At 46.4% G+C, this 24,391-nt stretch overlaps 1 protein-coding gene across 1 annotated transcript in view; it reads left to right on the top strand.

Annotated features, from left to right (window-relative positions):
• The window catches only part of LOC149338093 (uncharacterized), a 163,723-nt gene extending 139,874 nt beyond the window's left edge, over positions 1-23,849 (top strand). Inside the window, exons 11-13 of the mRNA XM_089550269.1 lie at positions 22,611-22,770; positions 23,056-23,132; positions 23,735-23,849. Coding sequence (XP_089406395.1) covers positions 22,611-22,770; positions 23,056-23,132; positions 23,735-23,849 — 352 coding nt within the window. The remainder of the gene's footprint in view (positions 1-22,610; positions 22,771-23,055; positions 23,133-23,734) is intronic.
• Positions 23,850-24,391: the final 542 nt, after the last annotated feature.

Genomic DNA, 24,391 nt, shown 5'->3' with positions numbered 1-24,391 from the left:
AAGTAATGACTTGGCCAATGGGTGTCGCTATCGTGATAGCCGACCAGGCCTACAGAAACCATTTTGTTTGGTATGAGTCATTCCCAGGTTGAAAAATTATTTGCTATGCTACAGCATGGTCACGTGACGAAAATCACAGGTGAGTACCTAGCAGGGCTCTGGATTTGGCGTTATCTAAGGGGTTGCAGCGATTGCGTGGGGTAGAGCATCCAGCCCGCGTGCAAGAGGACCGGGTCTCGGAACCCGGTTTTTGCGCACTTCTCCTTTGTAAATAAAATAAAATCCGCGTGTTGATGGAATCGCCAACCAGGCCAGAGTTGTGTCCTGGTATCGGTGACCGGAACCAACAAAGCACTCAACATAACATGATTTGGGCACCCTGGTGTAGTACACGGCCCGAACGTTCCATGAACAAACCGGTTACCCCTCTGTCCTTAGTCGCCAGCGGCTGCGGTGAACAGACCAAGGCGGTGCTCAGACCTGCGACGCCGCGGAGGGTGCTAAGAATGTCTGGCTCCTAGCAGGCTGCTATTGGATACTGAAAGTGGTTACGTTTAATCGCTAGAACCTTATGTAATGACGTAGCACTACAGTCCTGTTCGAGAAGCCAGGGGCTGATAATGTGGGATGTCACAGGGTTTACTGAGGTTAGAAGAACAGATGAGGCATATGCAGTAGTGAGGAGCGTGCAGTTACCGTGCTATTGTGGATTAGCGGTGAGAAGAGAACTAGGTGTGGGATTTCTCATCCACAAGAATATAGCTCTCAACTTAAAGGTATTATATAGTATTAACGATAGGGTGGCGACCACAGTAATTAAGCTTAATAAGAGCTACGCCCACAAGTTGATGCAGGCCTACACTTCTAAATCCAAACATGATAACCAGGTAGCTGAGAGCTTCGATGAAGGCGCTGAATCGGCAACGAAGCAAGTGAAATCATGGTACACAGCACGGATCTGGGACTTGAACGCAGAGGTAGGCATCTCGATTTTTTTTCTTCTTGTCTATGTTATTTGATCTTTATGTTTGACGTTTAGTGGTAGAGGGTGGGTTTCCTGAGTGTCTCTGGGGACGTACTTCGCGACTGGTGATTTCAGAGAGGTGTGCGGGCCTTCTTATAAGTTGGCAAGACACTTCGAAGACTTTCCTTAAGAAGTTACTTATTACAATGCGTACACTGTTGGTTTACACATGCCGAAAGGTGTCAGCAGCTGCGCTCTAGCTAAAAAATGGAACCTTAAACCTCAACGAGTCCCGACCAAGGCCGGCCACCATACGGTTAACCTGTCCAGCCGCCGCTCAAGGAATTCGCGTCTCAACTCCCCGTCCCTGGGACCACCACCGGCCTCACACAACTGCTCTATTCGGCTCTGGCAGCACCTACAGTGCGCCCACACATCCTGTTTGGGCGTTTTGAGTCTTTCCCCGCTAACGGTGTACCCCCCCGTTGCCTTTCGGCGATGCTCCTCACGCTTTACCGCGACGCACGCAAGTTGCGCTGTGAGATTTCCCCCTTCTCCCCTCTTTCCTTTTTTTTTTGAGCGCCAGTTCCGGAAAAAAGCATGCTTCTGCTTTGGACTGCCTGAAGACGTTGCGCGTCTCGCTAGTGTGAAGATGCATTAAATCTTTCACCAAGCTGCACTAATAAGCATGTAGATACAGTCTGCAGAAAGGAATAAGGCCTACACATACATGAGAGCGACATACAGTTCTACGCACCGCGCCATACTCCACAGAATGACATAGTTCAAGTCGGGGTAAATTATACTAGAATCAAGCACCAAAAGAAAAAAGCAACAACATCAGACCATTAATGGGAGCCTCGAAGATCTCTGCTCTCATGCTCCATGCTCAGAGATTCGTTTTGTTGGCCAGGTCATTACACTCACTAACTGTCAACAAGCAGTTACTTTCGCTCGCCAACTCCTCTGTCGCTGCGCACAACATGACATGTGGGCCCTTCCGATTAACTCTTAGTGGCACATACGCCAGCTTAGCTTCAAGCTAGCTTCCGAAGGCTACACTCTACGCTTATTTCCCTCGTTCGTCTACCTGTTCCTGCAGAAACAGGCACTTCCTGACCACTGTGAGATCAGTGCCCGTAGTCACTCGTGCCAAGATGACAGATTCGCTCGAACACAGGGAAACATCGGCCACCTTGTTTGTGTCCGCCCACTGAGTGCTTGCCTTTGACTCCGAATTCTGGCAAATATTTGAAGCCTTATGAGTATTCACGATTCTATCCCTCTGGCGGCAATCTTCCTAGCCTCTCTCTCTTGGCACTCTACTGGCGTACGCCCTGTACGGCCGCAGCGCTAACACTGAGGCGAACCCATCACACGGTATGACACTGATGTGCGTCGCAGGGTGCCGACCAAAGATACAGACAAGAAAAACATCACAAATTTCAACGCCACGAAAAACGTGACAAAGTTCTTCAGCTCGCTAAAAAGAAACAACTAACAAATACTAACCTAGACCTTACTTCAGATGAGCCCATTTTCATAAACGAACACCTATGCCCATCTATGAAAAAACTGTTAGGCATGGCTTTTGGCCGAAAGCACGAAAAGGAAGTTCGTGTGGACACGAAAGGGTTCCATGTTTGCTCGGTGCACTGCTTCATCCCAAGTCATTCCAGTTACTCGAGAAGCTGATCTAGACAAGATCAGCAGTGAGGCGCAGGACACTGTCGCCAGCAGTCGTCCCGAGCAGCGATGCTTCCGAGTAGGAAAGTCTTCGGATACTTATCGATGTTAATATCAGAAATGGTCATTGCTTTCACTTGTCCCGAAAACATCACTAAACTTATCAAACAAAACAACACAGTCAAGTCCCTTAAACTGCTGCATTTGAAAACGACATCATTCGAGTCAAAAAATGATGACACCTGGGCATTGCAACTTTGAGGTCTTTTTTTACGGGGACGAGGCACATCCAAAACTCTGAATACGTCGCGTTACAGGAATATCTCCATTTCTGTTTGAATCGCATATACAGGAGAGGAGGCGGCGTGTCAATACTAACGTTGTATCACATTGCGAAATTTGAAATGAATATAGTCTTATTACAAACGACTACAAAATACGTATCGAGAAAAAGGATAAAAATTTATTCGCAGTGGTGCAGTGCCCTCCCGCAGGTAATGTTCGCTTATTCTTCGAGTTCTTTGAACACTACTTTTCTTACACAAATGACTCGGCATATACATTAACAATTGAAGGGGATTTTAATATCGATCTATCCAAACTGTCTACACAAGGCATACAATTTCAATCCCTACTCGAGTGCAACGGTTTTTATATTGTCACTTCAGTGCCAACATGAGTCACTTCATCATCGCCATCATTACTTGACTCGTTCATTACACACTCATTTGATAAGATTGTAAATCAGGAGCTCTAAGACGCGAAATTAGTGACCACCTCCCCATACTTCTGTTCTTACGCCGCAAAGAGCCCACGTATAAACAGACACAGATGAGCATGTATCGTTCCATATCACTTGAATCATTACAATATTTTAAGTAAATGATTAGGCAGACTGACTGCATGGATATTTTTCAAATGTTAGATACCAACACAGCATATGAAAAATTTTAAGCCAGATTGTAAGTGATATTGCTACGAAGAAGACGAAGCTGGCAGTGGCGCGGGACGGAGCGCTCGCGCTAGGCGAGCGGCCATTCAGTCATCTCTTATCCACCGTTCATCTCGCCTCGTTCTTCGATTCGCCGCCACGTAATATTTGGTGGAGGTGCGGAGGTCCCTTCATCGCCATCCTGGTCAAGCAGCTCCGGCGTCCTGCGCATGCCGTGGACGTCGGCCGTGAGTACCTGGTCCGCCCCGCCCGGCCGTACCCCAGCCCGACCGGCCTGAACCGACCTCGCCGCTCTACCCAGCCCCGTCCCCCCGCCCGGACCACAAGACACGACGAACTGATGAGGTTGCCGCGACCGCAATGACCCGATCGACCCCAGACCCTGCCCACAAATGAGGACACCGCCCCTCGGCCCCTGCCGTTCGGTGCGTCCACGGACCTCGGCCGTCCGCTCCTGGCACCCTACGGCCCGGATGCTTCGTGGAGCGGCACTCATCCGCCTATCATCTCATCCACCGTGGCGACCAGCACTTCATCACCTTGCCACTTGATTTCTGCCTGGACGCCGTCGCTGAATCACGCATCCCTTCGTTCATGTCTTCTTCAGTTTACGATCGGGACGATCGCTCAGTGGTTCCTGGTAATGTTACGAAGAAGACGAAGCTGGCAGTGGCGCGGGACGGAGCGCTCGCGCTAGGCCAGCGGCCATTAAATCATCTCTTATCCATCGTTCATCACGCCTCATTCTTCGGCTGGCCGCCACGTAACATTATATGCTGATTGTTTCCCTATTAAATATTTTTGCCAACCTAGCAAGTCTCAAAACCCATGGATTACACGGGAGCTGATGGGGAAAATTAACCAGGACAAACATTATCAGCGTTTCATAGAAACAGACAATCTGGTAAAGCGGCTGTAATATAAAGCTTCTCGTAATAAATTAAGCAGCAATAAATCGAAATAAAAAAGCACAACTACCTCTCTATTTTTGGAGCAGAATGTCAACATAAGTAACAAGTGAAGGCGGGCTGGTTGGTGGTTGACAATGGAGTGCATAATGCAACCGCGCAAAAACGACGCAGGACAAGAAAGGAAAGCACAGGACAAGACGCGGAACTTCAACGCGGAACTTCAACTTGAGTTGAAGTTCCTTGTCCTGTGCGCTCCTTTCTTGTCCTGCGTCGTTTTTGCGTGGTTGCATTATGCACTCCATTGTCAACAGAAGAGCGAGAAAGTATGGAAGAAATTAAACAATTAAACCCAACGAGCCCCCCGCGCATTGTAAACCTTATTATAAATGACGAAGAGACATATGGAACAGAACTTTCTTACTGCTTTAACAATTTATTTGCCGAAATAGGTGGAATTATATGGTGTAGCAGATCAGCCACTCAAATACCAATAAATCTTAAAATCAACATAGTTCTTCAGCCAACCTCTGCAAGCGAAGTCAGTACTGACTTAACAAATGTAGCGTGGACGCAGATGATTTACAGATAAGGCCTATTAAATATGCAAATGAACATATTGTACCTTTGCTAGCACATATATTTAATTCAGAACTCTCAGCAGGTGTATTTCCGAAGAGCATGCAATTAGCGCGCGTTATCGTAATTCATAAGGGAAGTGCCAGAAAGAATATAACTAACTACCGTCCAATTTCCATTTTACCAACATTTTATAAAGGGCTAGAAAAAACAATTAATATTCGAATGGATAATTTTTCTCAAGAACAGTCTGTTAACTGAATGTCAGCTTGGATTCAGGAAAGGGCGTTCCACAGAAAGTGCTCTGCTGAACCAAAAATACATTATCTTGGAAAGTAAAGAGAAAAAAAACTAATGACTTCGGGAATCTTTATATATTTCAGCAAAGCCTTTGGTCTTGTTAATCTCAATCTATTTAAGAGACAACCTAGAAAAATACGGTTCCCGTGTTATGTGCACCCGACTAACCCGTTCGAGTTTATCCTCATGCTCGCAGTTCGTTGAAATTAATGACCATAAGTCACAAATCCGATCTGTACAAAGCGGTGTGCCACATGGCAGTATCCTTGTCGCTTCCTTTTTCTATTTTATAGAAATGATGTAGTGCTAACTGATAATTTGTCCAAATTTGTGGTCTACGCTGATGATGGTAACATATCGTTTAGTGGAATTAATCGAACCGATCTTCTACCACTGAAAAGTTCAGTTTGTTTTCGGTTGCAGGAGTAGTCTGAGAATAACAACCTCTTATTAAATGAATCAAAAACAAAATTTGCTCTGTTCGGTGCACCCAGTAAATGCGTGGAAAAGCCTGAAGGCTTTATCATTGGTCCATATAAAATTAATAGATAGATATCTGCGAAAACACTTGCAGTTGTTTTCTCTGAACACACGCTTTGGAACGACCATGTCGATCATCTTTGCTGAAATGCGCGAAAGGTAGTTCTCAGTAAAATCTCAGCGAACGATGAACAGAAAAATCTGCATGATGAAGGCGAAAGGGTTAGACTGTGCGGTTGCGCAGCCACCGAGCCCACTATAACTATATTCGATTACCGGAGTTTTGTCACGCTATCGCAGCATTCTTCCCCGGAAGACAAAGCTACACATCTGTCAAGTATTGTATGGCTGCCATTTATTTTGTTGCACCTTAGTTTGGTGTACAACAACAAACGGAAATTTAAACAGACATATCATGGTTAAAAACCTCATGATTCGCCATACTGGAAATATGGAGCCTATGGCCACTACAATAAATGCTTTTAGGCTGTTCGAAATTGTTCCCATAAACACGTTTATGAATTCCATCTGCTAAAGATATTGTATTTTCCCTTTGCTGTAGTTGCTAACCACACAGCCTCATTGGCTGCTTTAAAGCCCCGAACGACTAATATACCCACTAGAAATATGAATCTATGAGAAATTCCTCGTTATCGTACATTTCGCAAATGCCAATCTTGGGCTCACAATCATCCAGTATTGCTCAACAAATTCATGCAAAGAGCAGGCTTGCTGCGAAGAGAGCTCAGGTCTTCGCTTCTTGAACTGTAGGAAGCTCTATGTTCGCTTATGTGTATTCACTGTTAATCATGCAATTACTTGACTTTATTTAGATATTTTCATTTGTAATGCTCAATGTTAATCAGTTTTTTTTTCGAGCTAAAAGACCATTACGTTGTCGCGTATGTTTACTGTTTTAGAATGTAATTACTAGATTTTGATCCAGTTATTTCCGTTCGTACTGTCCAAAGTTTATTTCATGTTTTGAATTTTTTGTCAACTATTTATTTGATGAATATTGGGGCTATATCTACTGCTGATGTAGCTGTGCGTTCTATTTGACTGCTACTGTCTTGTAGTGCTCTCTTGGGCCTCAGTCAGGCTGCTTGAGCACCTTTTAGCCCAGGAGACCATCCAGCTTTTTTTCTGTAAAAATAGAAAGGATTGATTGATTAATCAATTGATTGATTGATTGATTGATTGATTGATTGATTGATTGATTGAAGTGGTGGCCTCAGACCAGTGTGAGGGTCTTCTGATGGTGAGAGACTTGGAAGGCTTTCCCTAAGAAGTTATTTATTACAATATGTACACAACTGGCTTACATATGCCGCAAGATTTAAGCCTCTCGGCTTTAGCTAAAAAGAAAACCTCAAACTTCCCCGGCTCCGGGCCACCGTCGGCCACCACACGGCCAACCTGTCCGGCTACCCCTCAAGGAAATCGAGTCTCCAACTCTGCGGCTCCGGAACCACCACCGGCCGCGCACGACCGATCTGCTCGGCTGTCACACCACCAGTCTCGTGCGCATCTCCTCTGCACGCACACGTCCTGTTGCATTCCCTTCAAAACTTCATCCTAAGCCAATGCACAATTCTTCCGTCAAGACTTACTCTTTAGTATATACATGACGGTTCCGCCATCTTTCCAGCTTAAGGTATCACATAGAAGAAGAAACTTGCGCAGTATACAATGCGCGCATCAATGTAAGCCGCCGTGGCAAGGTCGTAAATACTTCAACGAGAAGAGGCAAACGCACTCGAAAACAAGCGTCGCTTTTCGCCGCTCTGGCAAGCTAGCAGGAAGGATAAAAAACAACGCACAGCGCCAGTCTACCCGAGCCGTCCTGTCGTCGTTTCCTTTTTCGGGCCGACTACGAAAGACAAACCGTTGCTCACTTGTTCTGCGGAGGAACACAAAACTCGCGTGTGGGGCGCCGCTTTGAGAGTCTCATACTTTGTTGGCACATTTTTCTGCTCCCCTTCGGCCCCACTCCTCATGCTTTACTGCGACGTACGCTAGCTGCGTCGTAAAAAGGGGCCAGAAGCAGGATGGAAGCCAGGTGGTAAGGGATTATGGCATAAGCTCCCGTAGTAGAAAAAGTAGTAGATCTAGTAAAAGGCTCTAGGAATAGCAAAAACAGAATAGACCATATTATGCACTCACCCTGACATCGTGCACGATATGTAGTTGATCGGAAAGGTACGATGGTAGCAACCACAATATGGTTAGGTCTCGAATTAGCTTGCACTTGTCTAGGGAAAGGGAGAAACTCGAGAAGTGGAAGCCCATTAACGAGTTAGCGGTAAGAGGGAAGCAAAGAAGTTGCAGATATCGGCAGATAACAGATATTCACTTTTAACAGGACAGGACCATTTCAATGATCTCCAATGAGGATAATCTAGACGCTATCCTTACTGAGTTCACAGTAGAAGTAGCAGGCAGCATGGTTCAACTGGATATCTGAAAATTATCTCAGCAGTGGGAAGATGATTCAGAAATGACTACCATAAAAGCGAAGTGCTCAGTGCCCCCGCCCGCCAGTAGGGTCCTTGAGCGAAGAAAGGCAGCATATGGCTTTATGATCCGTTATAACCGAGAAAGGGTGCCCAAACTAGTAAGGGCGGAATTTGGCAATTGCACAAATTTGAGCGATGCATTCCCGCACTGTGCAATAATAGATGCGATCTCACTCAGAAAGCAGGCGACTGGCGTACACAATCACGCAAATCTAAGAGCCTTGCCGCTCAGCAAGTAGTGCACAAATGCCATGTCTGGTCGCGTCGGTCTGAAGTTCTATTTGCGCTGAAGGATTGAAGTGATTCAAGACAGGCAGATCGGTGAAGGCACTGATAGGGGTTCTGAACGCTGCAGTTTGGCTAGGCCCCAAGTGAATGGGACATCTTTCTTGGGCGACGCGGCAGGAGGGCGGACGATTTCCACATAGTTCTCGATTAACCACATTATAAATATTGCCGCTAATCTTTGTAGTGTTTTTGTTTATTCTTGAGAACTGCCAGCGCACCGCTTTATCACTTTGATTGTGATGCAAGAAGCGACCAGATTTATCTGGATTGATCGCATCCAGGCGGAGCCGCTTCTACGTTGTCGCAGAATGCTCTAGTAACTTTTCATGCTTTATCTCGAAAGTTCGTTATCAGCTTTAGATTCAGCACGGCTGAGAGCGGCGATTATTCGGTTCGACGACCACCGTGCATTCTTTTTGCTACAGTGCCGCCGACTAGTTAAGTTTGCGGGCACAATTCAGCCCAAAAATCAGAGATCACTGCGGCAACCTGCACTAGAAGAATGCGAAAGCAATGATGCCTCCTGGGCACTCATCGCCTATGTTTGCCTCCCTCGCCCCCAAATTTCGCCATTTCGTTCATTTCTTCTCTCATCCACTTAGACTGCATAGATCACCTATTGTTTATGACTTGTGAATTATTTGTCAATTACTGAACAGTAATCAATTATCATCGCTTATCGATTAATTGTCGAGTATCAATAGATGAATTATAAATTGCAAGTTAATTATCGCTCATGAATTAATTATCACTTATCGCTCGGTTATTTTTATTTACCAATTGCCAAAATTTTATCGCTTTTCGATCTACCATCAGCTTTTAATCAAGTATAAATTACCCATAAATTATCAACCATCAGTTATCAATTATAGGCCGCTTATCTCCTATTGATCACTTATCAATTATCCATCAATTACGCATTCACAATCAATGAGTTTATTTTTTAGTCGTCAATTTTATTGCTGGTGCATTTTTCGATTAAGTGACCTTTCTTATTGATTGGTTTTAGATTGCATCATCTATATCTCTCCTATCCCAATCGCCCATTTCCTAATTTGGCGCTACGCTTCCCGTCCACTCACTATTTCGTCACCGCGATATTTTGATGTTTTTTGATGTTTGGCTCTAATTAATTGAGTATTCATCTTATCGACATTGAATTTTTCGCGCATCATCTTCACATCATTCTCTATCGATTAGAATCACTCGCATGGCGATATTTCTTCTGAGAGAGACAGAAATTCTGCCCACACCTTTTGCGGGACTAAACTGCCAACATAGCCTAGTAGTGCTTTCGCATTAATAACAAGTTTTGTTTAGAAGCCATTTTCGCCATCTTCCTGCTGTCCGGACAACACTCAACACTACGCGACATCTGGTGGAGGTTCTCACCTGCTATCCTGCTATGGCTTCCACGATGGAACCTGGTGCACAGTCAACGCCCATCCTGCTTCGTTAGCCCCCTGAGCCACCAACTTTCCATGGAGAACTAAGCGAAGATGCAGAAGACTAACTGGACCATAAGACCGAGTGGCGGCGCTGAACGCCTGGAACGCCAGCCTTCGAAATGTTTATTTTGCACTGGACGGCGCTGCCCGAACGCGGTTCGAAAAGCACGAATCTTCTCTAACGACCTAGGACGTCCTTCAAGAAGCAGCTACTGAGTGCGTTCACTAGCGTCGTACGGAAAGAAAGAGCAGATGCGCAGCTGCAGTCCAGAAGTGTACACCCAAACCAGACCGTGACCGCGTGTGTGGAAGAAATGAAACTTCTTTCAGCCGCTCCAATCCTAACACGACTGAAGAAAAGACACTCACCTTTCTGATGCGTGGCGTACAGGAGCAACTATTCTCTGGCCTGATCCGGAATCCTCCAAAAACCATCGATGCTTCCACCATCGAAAACGCCCTTTGCGCCGGGGCCCGTCACTAAACTGACCACTTCAAGTGCTGACGGCAAGCCCTCCACAAGATTCCCCTGTAAGCGGGGATAACCTGTGAGATCTGATATGCGAAATTGCTCGCGAAGAACTTCGACGACTGCTGACGTTTCCAACACAGAAGACGAAGCAGACTCAGGTGGCGTCGATCACGCACACCATCCAAGAAGCACAGCATGCACTTGGCTCCCCATCGCCGGCGACACCAACGGAAGCTGAACCCCTTGCGTACGCCGCTGCCTTGCGCAGCCCTCCGCACCGACGAGACACCCAACCCTCTTCGATGAGCACCAACTCTACAACAAAGACGACACCTAGTTCCCGCACGACCGCCTTACGAGCGACGCTACAGCTCTCAGAGATGCAACGAGTGGAGGAGTCCCGACAACCGCCCACTGTGTAGGCACGCCGGGCACGTACTTCGCAACTGGCCGTACAGACGTATCGGCCTGCGGGGATTCGCTATCGACGCCCAACGACCGCTCCCCGCCCAACGACCACGGGAAATCGACGACTACCTGCCCAGAGGGGAGTACGTCAAGCCGTCTCTACCGCTCCCCGCCGCCATCCACCACAAGTTTTGCATCAGCTACGCCGCCGCTGTGCGAGGAAGGTCCCCTAGCCCCCGTAGGGGAAACTAAAGAAAGCAACCTGTGGAAGTAAGGTTGCTTGCTGACGAAACGACGGAGATCCTCCATCTACCACGCTGTATCAAGACACCGCACACATTAGGCCGACACCGCACACGATGACAACCTCGACCACGACGCGAAACGCCTTGGAAACGACGCCGCCAAGAAAAGCTTCGGCCACAAGCCCCACGCGCGATTCACATACCCTACGAAGCCGTGACCTGACACCGATGACAATGTGCAACACCAGAGCCAGGACATGCGACTTAAAAGGGGTTATCGACGGCTTTAAATTTAGCGCTGTAGCCGACACAGCAGACGATTATTTGGTGATGAATGGAACAATCGCTGCGCACCTGATTAAATAACAACCGCTTGGGACAGCCCAAAAATTCTAGTTCCAGGGGGTCACCCCATTACGCCATTTGGACAATGCACAACGCGAGTGACTGCGAAGGGACTAGCCCGCGACCTTCGTTGTGCTACGGCAATGTTCCCGCGAAATAATCTTGGGCATGTATTTCCTTAATGAACATCAGGCGATCAATAACCTGCGATCCAAGACGATAACGCTTTCGACGAACGACGCCATCCCTTCGATGAGAACTCCGGAATATCACGTTGCGCTTTTATCCTGGCAGAACAAGTGAATGTCCCACCTCGCTCAAGCCTTACATCGTTTTCGCCTACAACACAGCTGTATAGGAGACCACCGAGATGGAAGACCACCGAGGACGGCAAGCCGGCTTGCCGTCCTGGTTAGCTCAAGTGGTAGAGCGACTGTTCCGGTGAAGCGGTGGTCCTGGGTTCGAACCCCGGACCAGGACGAATTTTTCTTTACCTACGAAGTTCCTGAGAAAGCTGTATAGCTTTCCTTTGTAGCCGTATGGCTGCGCTCGGCTGGATGCCAATGAGTAATTACTCCCTTATTACAAATCTACTCCACCTTGGGGGATTCCCCTAAACATTTGACCAACACAGTTCCCACTTCGAGTTATTGATCAATTCGCTCTCGTCCTACCATAAGCTTGCCGTCCTGGTTAGCTCAATTGGTAGAGAGACTGCTCCGGTGAAGCGATGTCCTGGGTTCGAACCCCGGACCAGGACGAATTTTTCTTTACCTACGAAGTTTCTGAGAAAGCTGTATAGCTTTCCTTTGTAGCCGTATGGCTGCGCTCGGGTGGATCCCAATGAGTAATTACTCCCTTATTACTTATTTAGCTGACAACCTGAATGGTTTTATATATTAAACTTTTTCTTTTCGTTGCTTGAACGTTGTTACCACTAAGGCGGCAGTGCAGCTTGGCTAGCTTGACCATGGCGAAGTCGAAGCGCTAGCCAAGCCCGCAGTCGGAACGATGCGCGGAGTATGTGTGGTGTTGAGTGAACAGGTGCTTGGGAACGGGTTTGGTCTTCTGTGTTCGCTGCTTGCGTCCTGCCCGTTGTATTGTCGTTTTTGTGTGTGTATGTGTGCGGCGCGTACACCGCATTGGAGTGTACAACCGCTTGCTGTCCCATGCGGCATCGATGCATATAAAACGATCATGAGAAGGTGCATTACGATGCCAGTGGCCCTGCACGAAAGAGGAGACTTGAAGCCGACGGAAAAGCTGGTCACCCTCCTGGGGCTGCAAGAACCTGGCGAGGAACAGTGGAGGCGTGTTTCGGTGGATGACTGCGTTTATCAAGCCAAAAAATTCAGCACTGGCCAATCGCACTGATGAGCTGCTGCTGCGTCATGATAAACACCTGTCTAATGTTTGTTACAAGCTTCTTGGATGTGAACTGTGCCATGAGTGACATTCGTCGAGCAGCGGCCTTCAGGAGGTGGAAACACTCGACACCTGAAGACGATCACTGCTTGCCCGCGCCCTGGCGCCTCACATCCAACCGCATGCGTTGGCGTTTATTATTTGTATCGGAATTTCACACGTAGTTGAACTATCGCAAATATTACAACCGCATGGTTCAAACGTGCCGTCTGTAGAGTACACTTTTTCATACTTTTTTGAGGGAGGGAGGGAGCTTATTTTCTAAATATGTGCCAGGGTGGCCCATTCTTGCATCTTGGTTGCACTGTAATCTATGCATTTATTGGGCAGAAATTTCTTTGCTGTTTTATTGGCACATGATTCATGATTCTCATTGTACTGTGGCGACATATCATTGTATACACTCCTTGCAGAATGTCTAATGGGGTAATAAATTACTGAGCAGAGAGTATGCACTTTGATAAATGCGAGGAACGTTACTGATTTACTTCACACTTGACATGTTCTGTTGTCGTTAGTGGCTACGTATCCCTTGGGGCCTATGCTTTCCAGTGTAGGGGCGAGAGACATGTCAAGCTCCATTTAGCGGCTTTTTTCCCTCCACTCTCTACCGGTCTCGTGGTAAAATAAAATGAGCATAATGCATGCTTTCTCAGTCTTAGCCTAGACTACATTTCATTTATTTACTCTCAGGGCCTATCGGCGCCAGAGAAAGGAGTAGGTGGCTTACAAAAATACATATGTAATAAGCAGAATAGTTAAGATGATGATACAAAGCATACCTGAAGGCAGTGATGGACACGACAAAGGCTGAGACGATGTGGCAGTTGGAAACGTAAAAAAGTAGAGATCTGCGTGAGTTGATAGATGGCTTATGCTGAACACTAGCATAAAACTACGAAAGTGCAGTGGACTCAGGCCAGAGTTAGAACTAGTTTAACGCAGAAAATCACCTCCCAGCAATCCAAAATGAGGACATGCAAGCAGCTACGTGAACACAGAACATGGAAAATAACATCCTTTTTGGACGGAAGAAAAGGCAAGGCACATTGCTCATATGTTGCTTAAAAAGTTGGTGTCTTGTTGTTCACCTTTACATCTGGTCCTTCCACACCTAGCAGTTGAAATGCTATCAAGAAGAATCTTCTCCAATCACTCTAATTACATGAAAGGTACACATCTCCAGCTGTCCGAGGCTTGGCGTCTCATCTTACAGACTAGATAGTTTGGTAGACATAAACATTACCGCATGTAAGCGGCATGTGGTAGCCTTGAAGGGGGTGTATTTTGTGTCTTACAGATGTTGTGCAGTGCTGGCATGTTTCATTATTAACATCGCATTAATATGTTAGCACAGGCTATAAAGTTTGTAGCTGAGCGGAAAAAAACAATATTCATGCCTTGTCTTAGCAACATTCTTAGTACCGTATAAAAGATAGCGTATTACGAAACTCCTCATTTTTTTGTCAATTTTTTCTCTCTGAGCACTGGTCTTTTGCAAGTTAGCAGGGTTCTACAGTCTTCTGTGGCTGTCGACTGGCCCACATGTTTGTCAAAGCTGCCGAGTTCATGATGGGTCGTGTCGGTGCAAGCTAAATGAAAGGTGGATAGGAAATTCATGCTTCCAGAGTACATTCCAGAAAAAAAACAGCTATTATTTCCTACTCAGGATGAGGGAACAGCACCGACAGTGCACATCCTCCTTGTCACTACAGCAATTATGGCTGCTCGCTGCTTTTTGGCAGCGTTTGATTTATCTGCCGGAAGACCAGGAATGAATGGCAGGCAATAGGTACCTAATAAATTGAACATTGCAATGAGCAATATTTTGTTGTGCCTGTGATTATGTTATCCGTGAAGGAGTTAGCGTTTTTGATTGATGGTTGTGTAGCAAAGATGTGACTGCTACATTGCACTGCGTTCACAGATTTGTTTGCCCAAGCTTTTGGCTTTATCAGTGGTTCGTTTCCTTACCAAACGACACATGGAAATTCGGTGTTCAACTTGTGCACTTTATTCATGTTTGTAATGTATTATCAGCTGGCGTTCAGTTTCAAGTTGGAAAAGTTCTCAAACATTTTCTGTGTCTGTGATTTTTTTTAAACTGTTGATCTCATTACGCTGCATTTCTGAGTTATTAAATGCATTTAATAATTGTTACCTTGTCATGTGGATAGCAACATGGTGAAAACATTTTTTTTATGAAGTCAACGTTCTTATTTTAAAGTTATAGCAAAGTAAGGCCTTTGTTATTTAACGTTGCTAACAATTTGTCGCAATCTCTCAGCGTTGAAGCAATATTATGCGTCACTTGGGTCTAGTTCGATTATCACCCCACCTCGGATCTTCACCTTTGCACATGTGGTTAATCTTATTAGACAAGCTCAAGCTTGTTTGCCATGCTAGTTTGCGGACATTGTTGAACAAGAGTACACCATACAGATCGGAAATGGGACGTCATGTGGTGCCTAGTCCGGGGGCCAACACTTAAGGCGTGTAATACGTTTCAGAAAAAGCATAATGCGGCCGGCCACCTTCACGAATGTGTTACGGACGATCCACTGATTTTAGATGCAACAGAGCAAGCGTTTCTTCTGTTATAGAGAGTTTGTACGTAACACTTGCGGATTTTTTTTTTTTTGCAGTGTAGGCCGTGCGGGCTAGGCAACTTCATTTTTTATTTCTTTTTCATTCGCCCAAACTATTTTCTGCACTGCGCGCTCACAGACTCAATGCACGTGCACCTGCGGCTGTAAGTTCTATGCAGCACCTTTGGATTTGACGGTTACAGGGTTGCTGTCGGCCCTGGCGAAGCGCGAAGGATTCTGGGTACTTTAAATCTGTGGCAGAAATGCGCTGAGTAAAAAGGAGACGGACAGGACTGGACGAAGCGCTCGTTTTTACAAAGCGCATTGCTCCCACAGATTTAAGGATGAAACACCAACTAGCCCCTCTTGTCGCGTTGTTAGTTCTGGGTACTACTGGGGAAAAAGGAGTCCGGGACGCGTAACCGCAATCTTGGCGCATATGTGCAACGTGTGCCAACGATTCGCTGATTTCACTAGCACACATTAGAGAACATAGAAGTAACTTTAGCCTCCCCAAGTGTGGCTTCCTACCACTGGCTGACAACAAAGCTGCACCCGTTGGTTCCTCCTCCAAGTGTCCTGGGTAATTTTTTCCCCGATAGTAACTCTTACCTGTTCGTCAGAAGTCAATCCGGCGCACCCGTTTAAGTTGTCTTTCAAAAATGCTTATTTGATGACACTTGATAGTTGTGCGTACATGCACGGAATGGAATATTCGGTGCCGCCGTCCACACCACTGTCAAATGACCATTGAATATTCAGGTCCAATTGCAAAAGCCCGGCCGCCGTGGTGGCTCAGTGGTTATGGTGCTCGGCTGCTGACCCTGAAAGACGCGGCTTCGGTCCCGGCCGCGGCGGTGGAATTTGTTTGGAGGAGAAATTCTAGAGGCCCGTGTATTGTGCGATGTCAGTGCACGTTAAAGAACCCCAGGTGGTCGAAATTTCCAGAGCCCTCCACTACGGCGTCTCTCATAGCCTTAGTCGCTTTGGGACGTTAAACCCCATAAACCAAACCAAACCAAACAAATTGCATAAGCAGTATCATTCAGCACTATAATGGAAACGCAGCGCCCATTACACATCACCGTAATGTTTTTATTGCAACAACAGACGCTTCCCCTTCTATAATGGCCCAACCATTGTCCCTATTAATGCGAAACAGGCTTCCCGCATTATCACTTCTCTTCTGCATCGGTCAAACCAGACAGCAAAGTTATGGCCGCACCACTATGCTGCCACCTGCCCACCACCGTTTCTGTCTCGTCCGTTCAGCTTGCAGAACATTAGCGCCAGCATCCTCATGGTCGGCTCATGGTCAGCATTCTCATGGTCAGACGGTTTCATGTGACCGACTAACGGCTGGGGCAAAAAATAACAAATTAAATACTTGAAAGCGATTGGAAACTCCTGAACCTCTCGCAAGGCTGATAGTTGGGAGGGCCTGCTATTCTCGTGTTTTTCGTTTTCGTGATCCGGAGTTCCCAGAGTGGAGGTTATTAATTCCTTAGCAGAAGAAGGGTCACTGCGAAGGAATGCAGGTGGCGCTGCCTGACTGAAATGCAGGCAAGCGGGCGCAAGTGCAGCGAAGTATTGAGGAACGGTTGTGTGGAAGGATGGACGATGACGGAGACAGCGAAGGACTCGAAAGCCTGTGTGCGGCAGAACGTTGTGCAAGTGCAAAGTACAGAAATCGGAAAGGTAGGAAAAAAGATAGTAAGAACGAAAAAAAAAAGCGGGAGCGACGCGTGAGTAGGCATGCTCGTCCGTTCAGGTTGTCCGCGTCTAGTGCCTTGACTTGGCTTGGTGATGTGGATGGAGCCGGTTCCTTCTGATTGAAGATGTGCAGGAGAAGGTCGACGATACAAAAAGGCTGAAATGCGTGCCCAAGCAGCACAAAATAATATGACTTGAGAGCGGAGTAATGGAGGCGAAAATTGGCATAATTATCGGTCCTACATTGGCTTCTAGCGAATCCGAGACTTTGTCCAACAACCACAGACCATTCATGCCAAGACAGGGCCCATTCTCAGCCAGTATAACTATCGGCTTGGCCTATGCTCAGCCGGTATGTAAACAATGGCCCGCCGTTCGCCCCGCGATCAGCCTATGCATAAAGGCCTGACATTGGTGTGAAGACTATGCCCATATTCAGCTACACACGCCTAAATGTGCGCGCGAAATACGATGCGCCACTGGGGTGTTCATGAAAACGCGGCTATAGAGAAGTGGGCGATGTGTTAGAGCGCCTTAGTTTTCAGCCACATAATTATATTCAAGCTACAGCAATTCTAATGCCCCTTAATCGCCATTTTTCAGAAAAACTGCCGCCTTAGCTTGGCGCCTTGAGAGCGGGGATCAAGGATTTTTAGTGTATGTAACCCATCCATTTTCGCGCTCCAAGACTGATCTCCGCGTCTTAGGCAGCGTGACTCGGTTTTTAAGGCATCAAATGCGCATCAAAGGGTAAACGGGGGGTTGTCTCGGCTTATTTGTGGTAAAACTATGCACCCCTTCGTTCCCAACGTATCATTTTAGTAATAGCGACTGCATGAGCTGTGCGTGCCATTTAGGCAATGGCTGTGTATCTTTAAGCGGCAGCCAACGATGTTGATCTGTTACGTTCTGGTGCCGGTTGAAATTGGTTTTTATAGTGCAGCGCGGCATGCGAAGTATTGCGCGCAGTGTTTGATAAGACGCAGGCGTAGGTGACGAGCCGTAATTCGATACTCGTATTTTTCTCTGAGGTAACTTCTTGAACGAAAAACGCACCCTTTTCGAACGGGAAGTGTTCTGGGGGCAATTCGCAGGGTTGCTAGAACAAAAGACGTTTGGCAAGCCCGTGCATAGAAATAACTACTACATTAACTGTACATGCCACTCTGCGATCCTGGCGGCATGTTGGTCTGTAGGTTGTGGTGTCAGTCATGTGGAGATTTCTTCCAGCTATTTGAATCCGTTGTCCACTTTTGCCTCTCTTCCTTGGTGCAAACGGAATTTTATCTAAATAGAAGGTTTGTGCACATGCATATTCATTGTTACAATAGAAGTAAAAACCGTAAAGAAAGCGTTTTGTTCCTTGTAACGTAGTTTATGCAATGAGAAAGAACTCTTTTATGTAACCTTCATGAAATAAAAATATTATTTTTTCAAGCATCTCTTTTCGATTGAATTATAAAAATTTCAACCAATTTAGATCTAATTTTCAACCATACACTACAAAGAAAGATTATTGATTCACTCTGCATATACAAAGGAAATTTAACTGTCAGGTGACATCACGAACTGAAGGAATGCTACTAGCAATTAGCTTGAATGGAAAAGAACAAAGAATGGAACAAAGTGATGCACCTTCCACAAACACGAAAAGGATCCTTTTTCTGCTTTTCTCGAGAGCCCTGTCGGAGGACGATTCGAAAAGAAGTTTCTTTGCCCCCTACAGTACATAGCATAATGACAAAAGACGTCGCTTTTCGAAAATGTTGCCTTGGGGAATAAACCTAACCTCTGCTTATTTTTCGATCACTCAGCATGTTTACATCGAGTTTTCAGTAAGTTCACGTCAATGTTTCACGTTGTTATTCATGAAACAAGTTAAGTAATTGATAACAACAAAACAAGCGCAAATATCGAAGAGATTGACAAAAATCGCCATTGAAAATAGCAGGCACATCGTTGGATGTGTCATGGAGTGGCAGTGCGAATACAAGCAAAACCGCGGACAACTGCAGCCATCGTCGGAGCTGTAATGAGGCGGTATTGCTAGAATAAGGAAAGCAGCGGAGCAGTAGGGCCATCGTTGGGGGTGTAATAAAGAGGCATTGCGAATATGGGGGCTACAGTGGACAATTAGGGCCATATTTGGAGGTGTAATGAAGCGGCATTGCGAATGTGAAGACAACAGCGGACGTTTAGGGCCATAGTTGGAGATGCTATAAACGGACATTGACAAAATGGGCAAAACAAAGCACAAGTTGTGCGTGCCAATGTAGGGACAATGAAGTCAGCACTAGCCATACTAAGGGCCGGACATAGCAACTCTCGCAATATTGAGGCAATGGCTTGTGCTGCCTCGGTGGTTATCAACAAACAATGAGAAAGTCGTTTGAGTGCAGAGCAGAAGCGAGGCCAAAAAAGCGTCATTCTGCGCGAGGAAGAGATTCAAAACTGACGGTGCATGGACATCAGAGAAGCAAAAGAATCCGATTACGCTTCTTTGTGATGCAATTTTTCAGCGAAGCTGCTGTGGCACTCGAACCGTGGCGACAGCATACGAACACGCAGTGCCGAATGAAGGCTGCTCTGGGTTTCTACTTAAACGTTCCGCCGCCGATGAACCTCTCCAGAGGCGAAAGGCCAGGACGTTCGCCGTGCATGCCACTCAGGTGCCGCGTGCCACGCAGCTTGATTTCCTGCTAGTGCCGTACCGTCGTCCCCCGCATTCCTCCTCGCACTCGCTGCGCTCGGTGACACCGACGGCGAGGAAGGTCGCTTCACTCAGTGACGGGAGGGGCGCCCCTCAAAGAGGAGAAAAAAATGAAATGTTGCAATAAATGCGGGAACAAGGTAATCGTGGGGATAACCTTTGGAGAGGAAATTCAATGGAGAAAGCCATTGAATGTAATGGCAAATCAATTACCTGATGATCGCTTTTTTTCGCACCAGTCATAGATCACATGTGGTAATATGTTTTGATCTTGTCTGCACAGGAGTGAAGGAACGTTGGCAGGCAGTGGGAATGGCGTGAGATCTGTTTTGAAATCCTATCGAACGGCGCATGCCCTTTGCCCAAGTCTGAACACTGCGCCCTCCCTACCATGCTGTCCAGAAAGCTCTCGCGTTCATGTCGAACACGGCCCTTTTTACTGCACTGCAGACGCGCTAACCAGGTGCTTCGCTCACGATGGCACTAGCCGCATATACTCCCTAAAACACTGCACAGCAAACACGCAACAGAAAAATCGGAGAGCGGGGTTGGCATTTCCAAGTCGGCAAGAGGGTTAACACGAGTGCCCCGTTTCATCACTCCACCTCCATGTTAGAAGTCTTGCTACCGCTCCTGTATAATGCGGACTTCTGCTGACTACTGTACATTATTCTCTTAACCTACACCAAGGCAGCAACGAATTACAGCACATATATCATGGTTGGTTTGTCAAAAGGGCAAAGAAATTTAGAATCTATTTCATATAACAAAACTAGAGGGGGCACGTCAACTATGCCCTATGAGTAGGATGCGCAAGCGTTAAAGGTTAAATGCCAAAGCCAAATTGCTATTCAGGAATTGACCATTCTCTACTTCACATGCATAGATCGCAGAGATTTGCCGTACTAATCCTGGCGGAGTGGTGAAAGAGTTAAAAGAATCGCCACTGCCCTGGCAGGTAGCTTTTCCAAGAAAAGCCACCTATGGCGCTTGAGAGACCCGAGTTGCTATTCGTGAGCAAACTCTGCAGATTTCTTCAAGGATTTTTGCTCACGTCTGTGACGACGCAAGGTTTTCCGCTTAACGAGCCCACAACGCCATAGTGGTAATAAAAAAAAATCGGCGGTGCGAAGTGGTCATTTCGCGGCGGTAAGCGGTGACAGCATAAGCACGTACCATAGGTATACGTTGTGAGGTGTGCAGTTTTGGCATTACACTTTAAAACTGAAGACACAATGGTGCAGAATAGAGCTTGAGAAGAGTGGATATTCGCGGCAGGCGCCTATAGATGGTAGTCTCCGAGAGTTATGCATTTGGAACTTGCAACAAGTTAGCACGGAATGCGGCTGTTACAGCTGCTTTAGACCCACCGTTTCTATCAAAGGAAGCTAAAGGCTTGTGGTGTTCCGGCGTCTACTGCAGGGACTTGTAGATGATGGCCGTATCTAGCGATCCTTTAAACCTGCACAAAAACTTGGCGACGAAGACAAAATCAACATGCTATCATACTTGCTGAGATAAATCTGCCACGACATCTAGATTTGCGCTATAGGTGCCACTTTATAGGAGGGACCGCATATTTGACGTGCGCTCTGCCAGCAAAAGCGCTGCTGCTGCGGTACCCTTGCTGCCACGGCATCTCTGCAATTGTGAAACAAGGTTGAGAGAACGGGACGGGACTCGACATAACCCACATCAGCGCGCTTTAAAAGTAGGAGCCGAATAAAACAGATGTGACGCGAGCGCTATTGCGGAACCGGCATTCCCGTTAACGTGGCCTGAGAAGTAATCAGGGCGCAGTACACAAGCACAACGTACCCTCCTCGCGTCGGAAATTGCGTGCAATGAAGCCTTCGCCCACCATAAACGATTATTCGTTTTTTCATTGCTAGTGGCGCGCATGCCGCTGGGGGGCTGGGGAACTGAAATTACGATGCCGCGCAGCTACTTTGATAAAAGTCATCATAAGTGTATAGCAAGAAAACAGGAAATGCAGGACTTGCGCTTTCAGACTTGCGGATTCTGCGTTTATTCAATGTCCCTTTTAGTGCCAAAGCTTAAATACATGATGTCGAACCGGCTCGCCGGGTTTGTATGAAGTTAGGTCTTGATGTTTACCTGCGCCAAACCAGTAAAATAATATTGTTGCGACCGGGACTCGAACCCGTCGCGGTGCGAACAGATCTTCGTTGCTGCAACTACACGAGAGCTGAATGGTATCGCCGCAGCCGCCCGCACCTCGGTTATGCTGCAGTACTATCTTCCGCTGTGCCTTGAACATCTCCGTCTTCGTCGGCTAATACTACTACAGAGCCAATATACGCGCTCTCGTGCTGGGTATTGGATATTGTTGTCTTAATGAACTAATACTACTATCGAACTAATAGTGTCGCCAGATATCCTGACCACACACAAAATCAAAAACGTCAGCCAACTAGACTAAACACGTATTCCAGCGCGTCTACTCATTAAAACTACCTCAAAACCCCATGAAATGTTTTTCACGCTGCCTTCAATAAATTGAGGACTGACCGGGCCACACTCAAACTTTGTTTCAATACCTTCCACTTTATCCCACAGCTCATGGCCCCACGACATCGGAGGATTCTTCTGGGCCTGTGGAGTCCTGAAGAGCGGAGACACAGAGCTATGGGACCACTATGCCAAGCAGTTTAGTGACTTTGAATATCATGCAAACACGATGCTTGTGCTGACGCCCGACCTTGAGAAAGCATACAAGGTACACCAGTTTGGCATTATAAGAAACCTTAGCAATGCCTTAAATTACCGTTTTTACTAGAAATAGGTAAATTCTCACCCGAATGTGTGAAAAATGCAATGTCCAGAGAACTTATTGATTGCTTTAACGCCTATTTACATGCTGATGCGTACTGCGCGATACGGCTACGTTAAATTACGTAGTGCACTACAGTGCTGGGAACGATTTCCTCTTATACTTTGACTTTTATATAAAACCGAACAAAACAACTCTAAAAGAAGAAATTTGCACTCATATTTTCTTTAGAGACGCGTGCAAGAGCTCATCGAAGAAAGGATAAACTCCATCAACTCCACCACTGACCTTCAACCTCCGTCTGAAAAGTGAGTGCTAAAACTGTAAAGCTTATATCTCAGCAAATGCCGCTGCCTTAACATGGCCGCCTGCTGGTTTTCGCTAGGATACTGGTAAATGTTTAACGTTTTTTAAGAAAACAAAACAGAAAAAGCCGAGTTTATCTAGGAGGAACATGTCAAGCTTGCTTCGCTATAGCTGCGGATTCATCAAAAGTGTCTACGTCAGTGTTTAGTACTGTTCTCCCTATCGTTTCAATAATGTTTCCTCGAAAGTACCGCAAGGAAGCCTAACTAAATCTGCATGTGTGAAAATTATTTTCTTTCGCACAGTTTATACACCAAACAGACGATACAGAGGATTTCACAATGACTCGTGAAACTACCAAAAATACTCTTGCGTCCATTCATCCATCATCGAAGTCGTAACACCAAAGCTGCACCAACGAGAGTTAAGAAAAAAACAAGGAACACGGTGTTTATTCTTTCATTTCACTTTTCACTAACTGGATCTGTCCCTTCAGGCTAAGACGCAGACAAATAAATGCAGGAAATGGCGGATAGGCATTTTTCATGGCTGCTGGATTTAGCGTCCCAGAAGGGATACAGTGGTGCTTGTTCTCTCCTGGCAGGGACTCTACAGCTGTGCTTCTGGCGAACGTGGCGTGTTTCGTCGGCAGCGCGAAGTGCGCAGAATTCACCGCTGGACTAGAAGGCCTCGCTCTTAACCGCGAGTTCAAAACGTAAGTCTTCGTATTGCCATAAACGCTGCTTGACATGCATAGCAGCATAATGTTCGTGTTTACTGCTGCTACTTTATTTACTACAGCACCTCGTACTGGGACCGGCAATAATGCCGGGTACTCGTTTTGTTTTTGCTGCACCAACGGCATCATGCTGTATTAAACCACGAATGATAAATGCCGCTCTGTAGAGCTTTGCGTCTGCTGAAAGCTCCTCGAAAGCTATCTGCAGGCTTGTCTTTGCTTAGAGGAGCCGTGTTAAAATACGCCGGTTTCTCATAGCAAAAGCTGTCACAAATTATATGTCAGCATGCTGGTCACCCTCTTTTTTGTTATCTGTAATGGTTTCCTTCCGGTGCGCTTCAAATAGTTTGCGAGAAAACATGTATTATCTTTTCTATGCGCAGCCTCCCTATCGAGTGATGCCCCCGAAGTGCGCCGATGAGGGAACGCTTTGTAACATCTGGGTTACGTGCACACAAGTCTTGAGTATATAAGTAGCGTCACGCCAACGCCTGCAAGATTTCACCACGACTAGAATTCCGG

This window comes from Amblyomma mixtum, chromosome 6 (assembly GCF_055824585.1).
Source record: "Amblyomma mixtum isolate Tamu chromosome 6, ASM5582458v1, whole genome shotgun sequence".
In the NCBI taxonomy this organism is placed as follows: domain Eukaryota; kingdom Metazoa; phylum Arthropoda; class Arachnida; order Ixodida; family Ixodidae; genus Amblyomma; species Amblyomma mixtum.
This window is presented reverse-complemented; position numbering and strand designations above follow the sequence as displayed.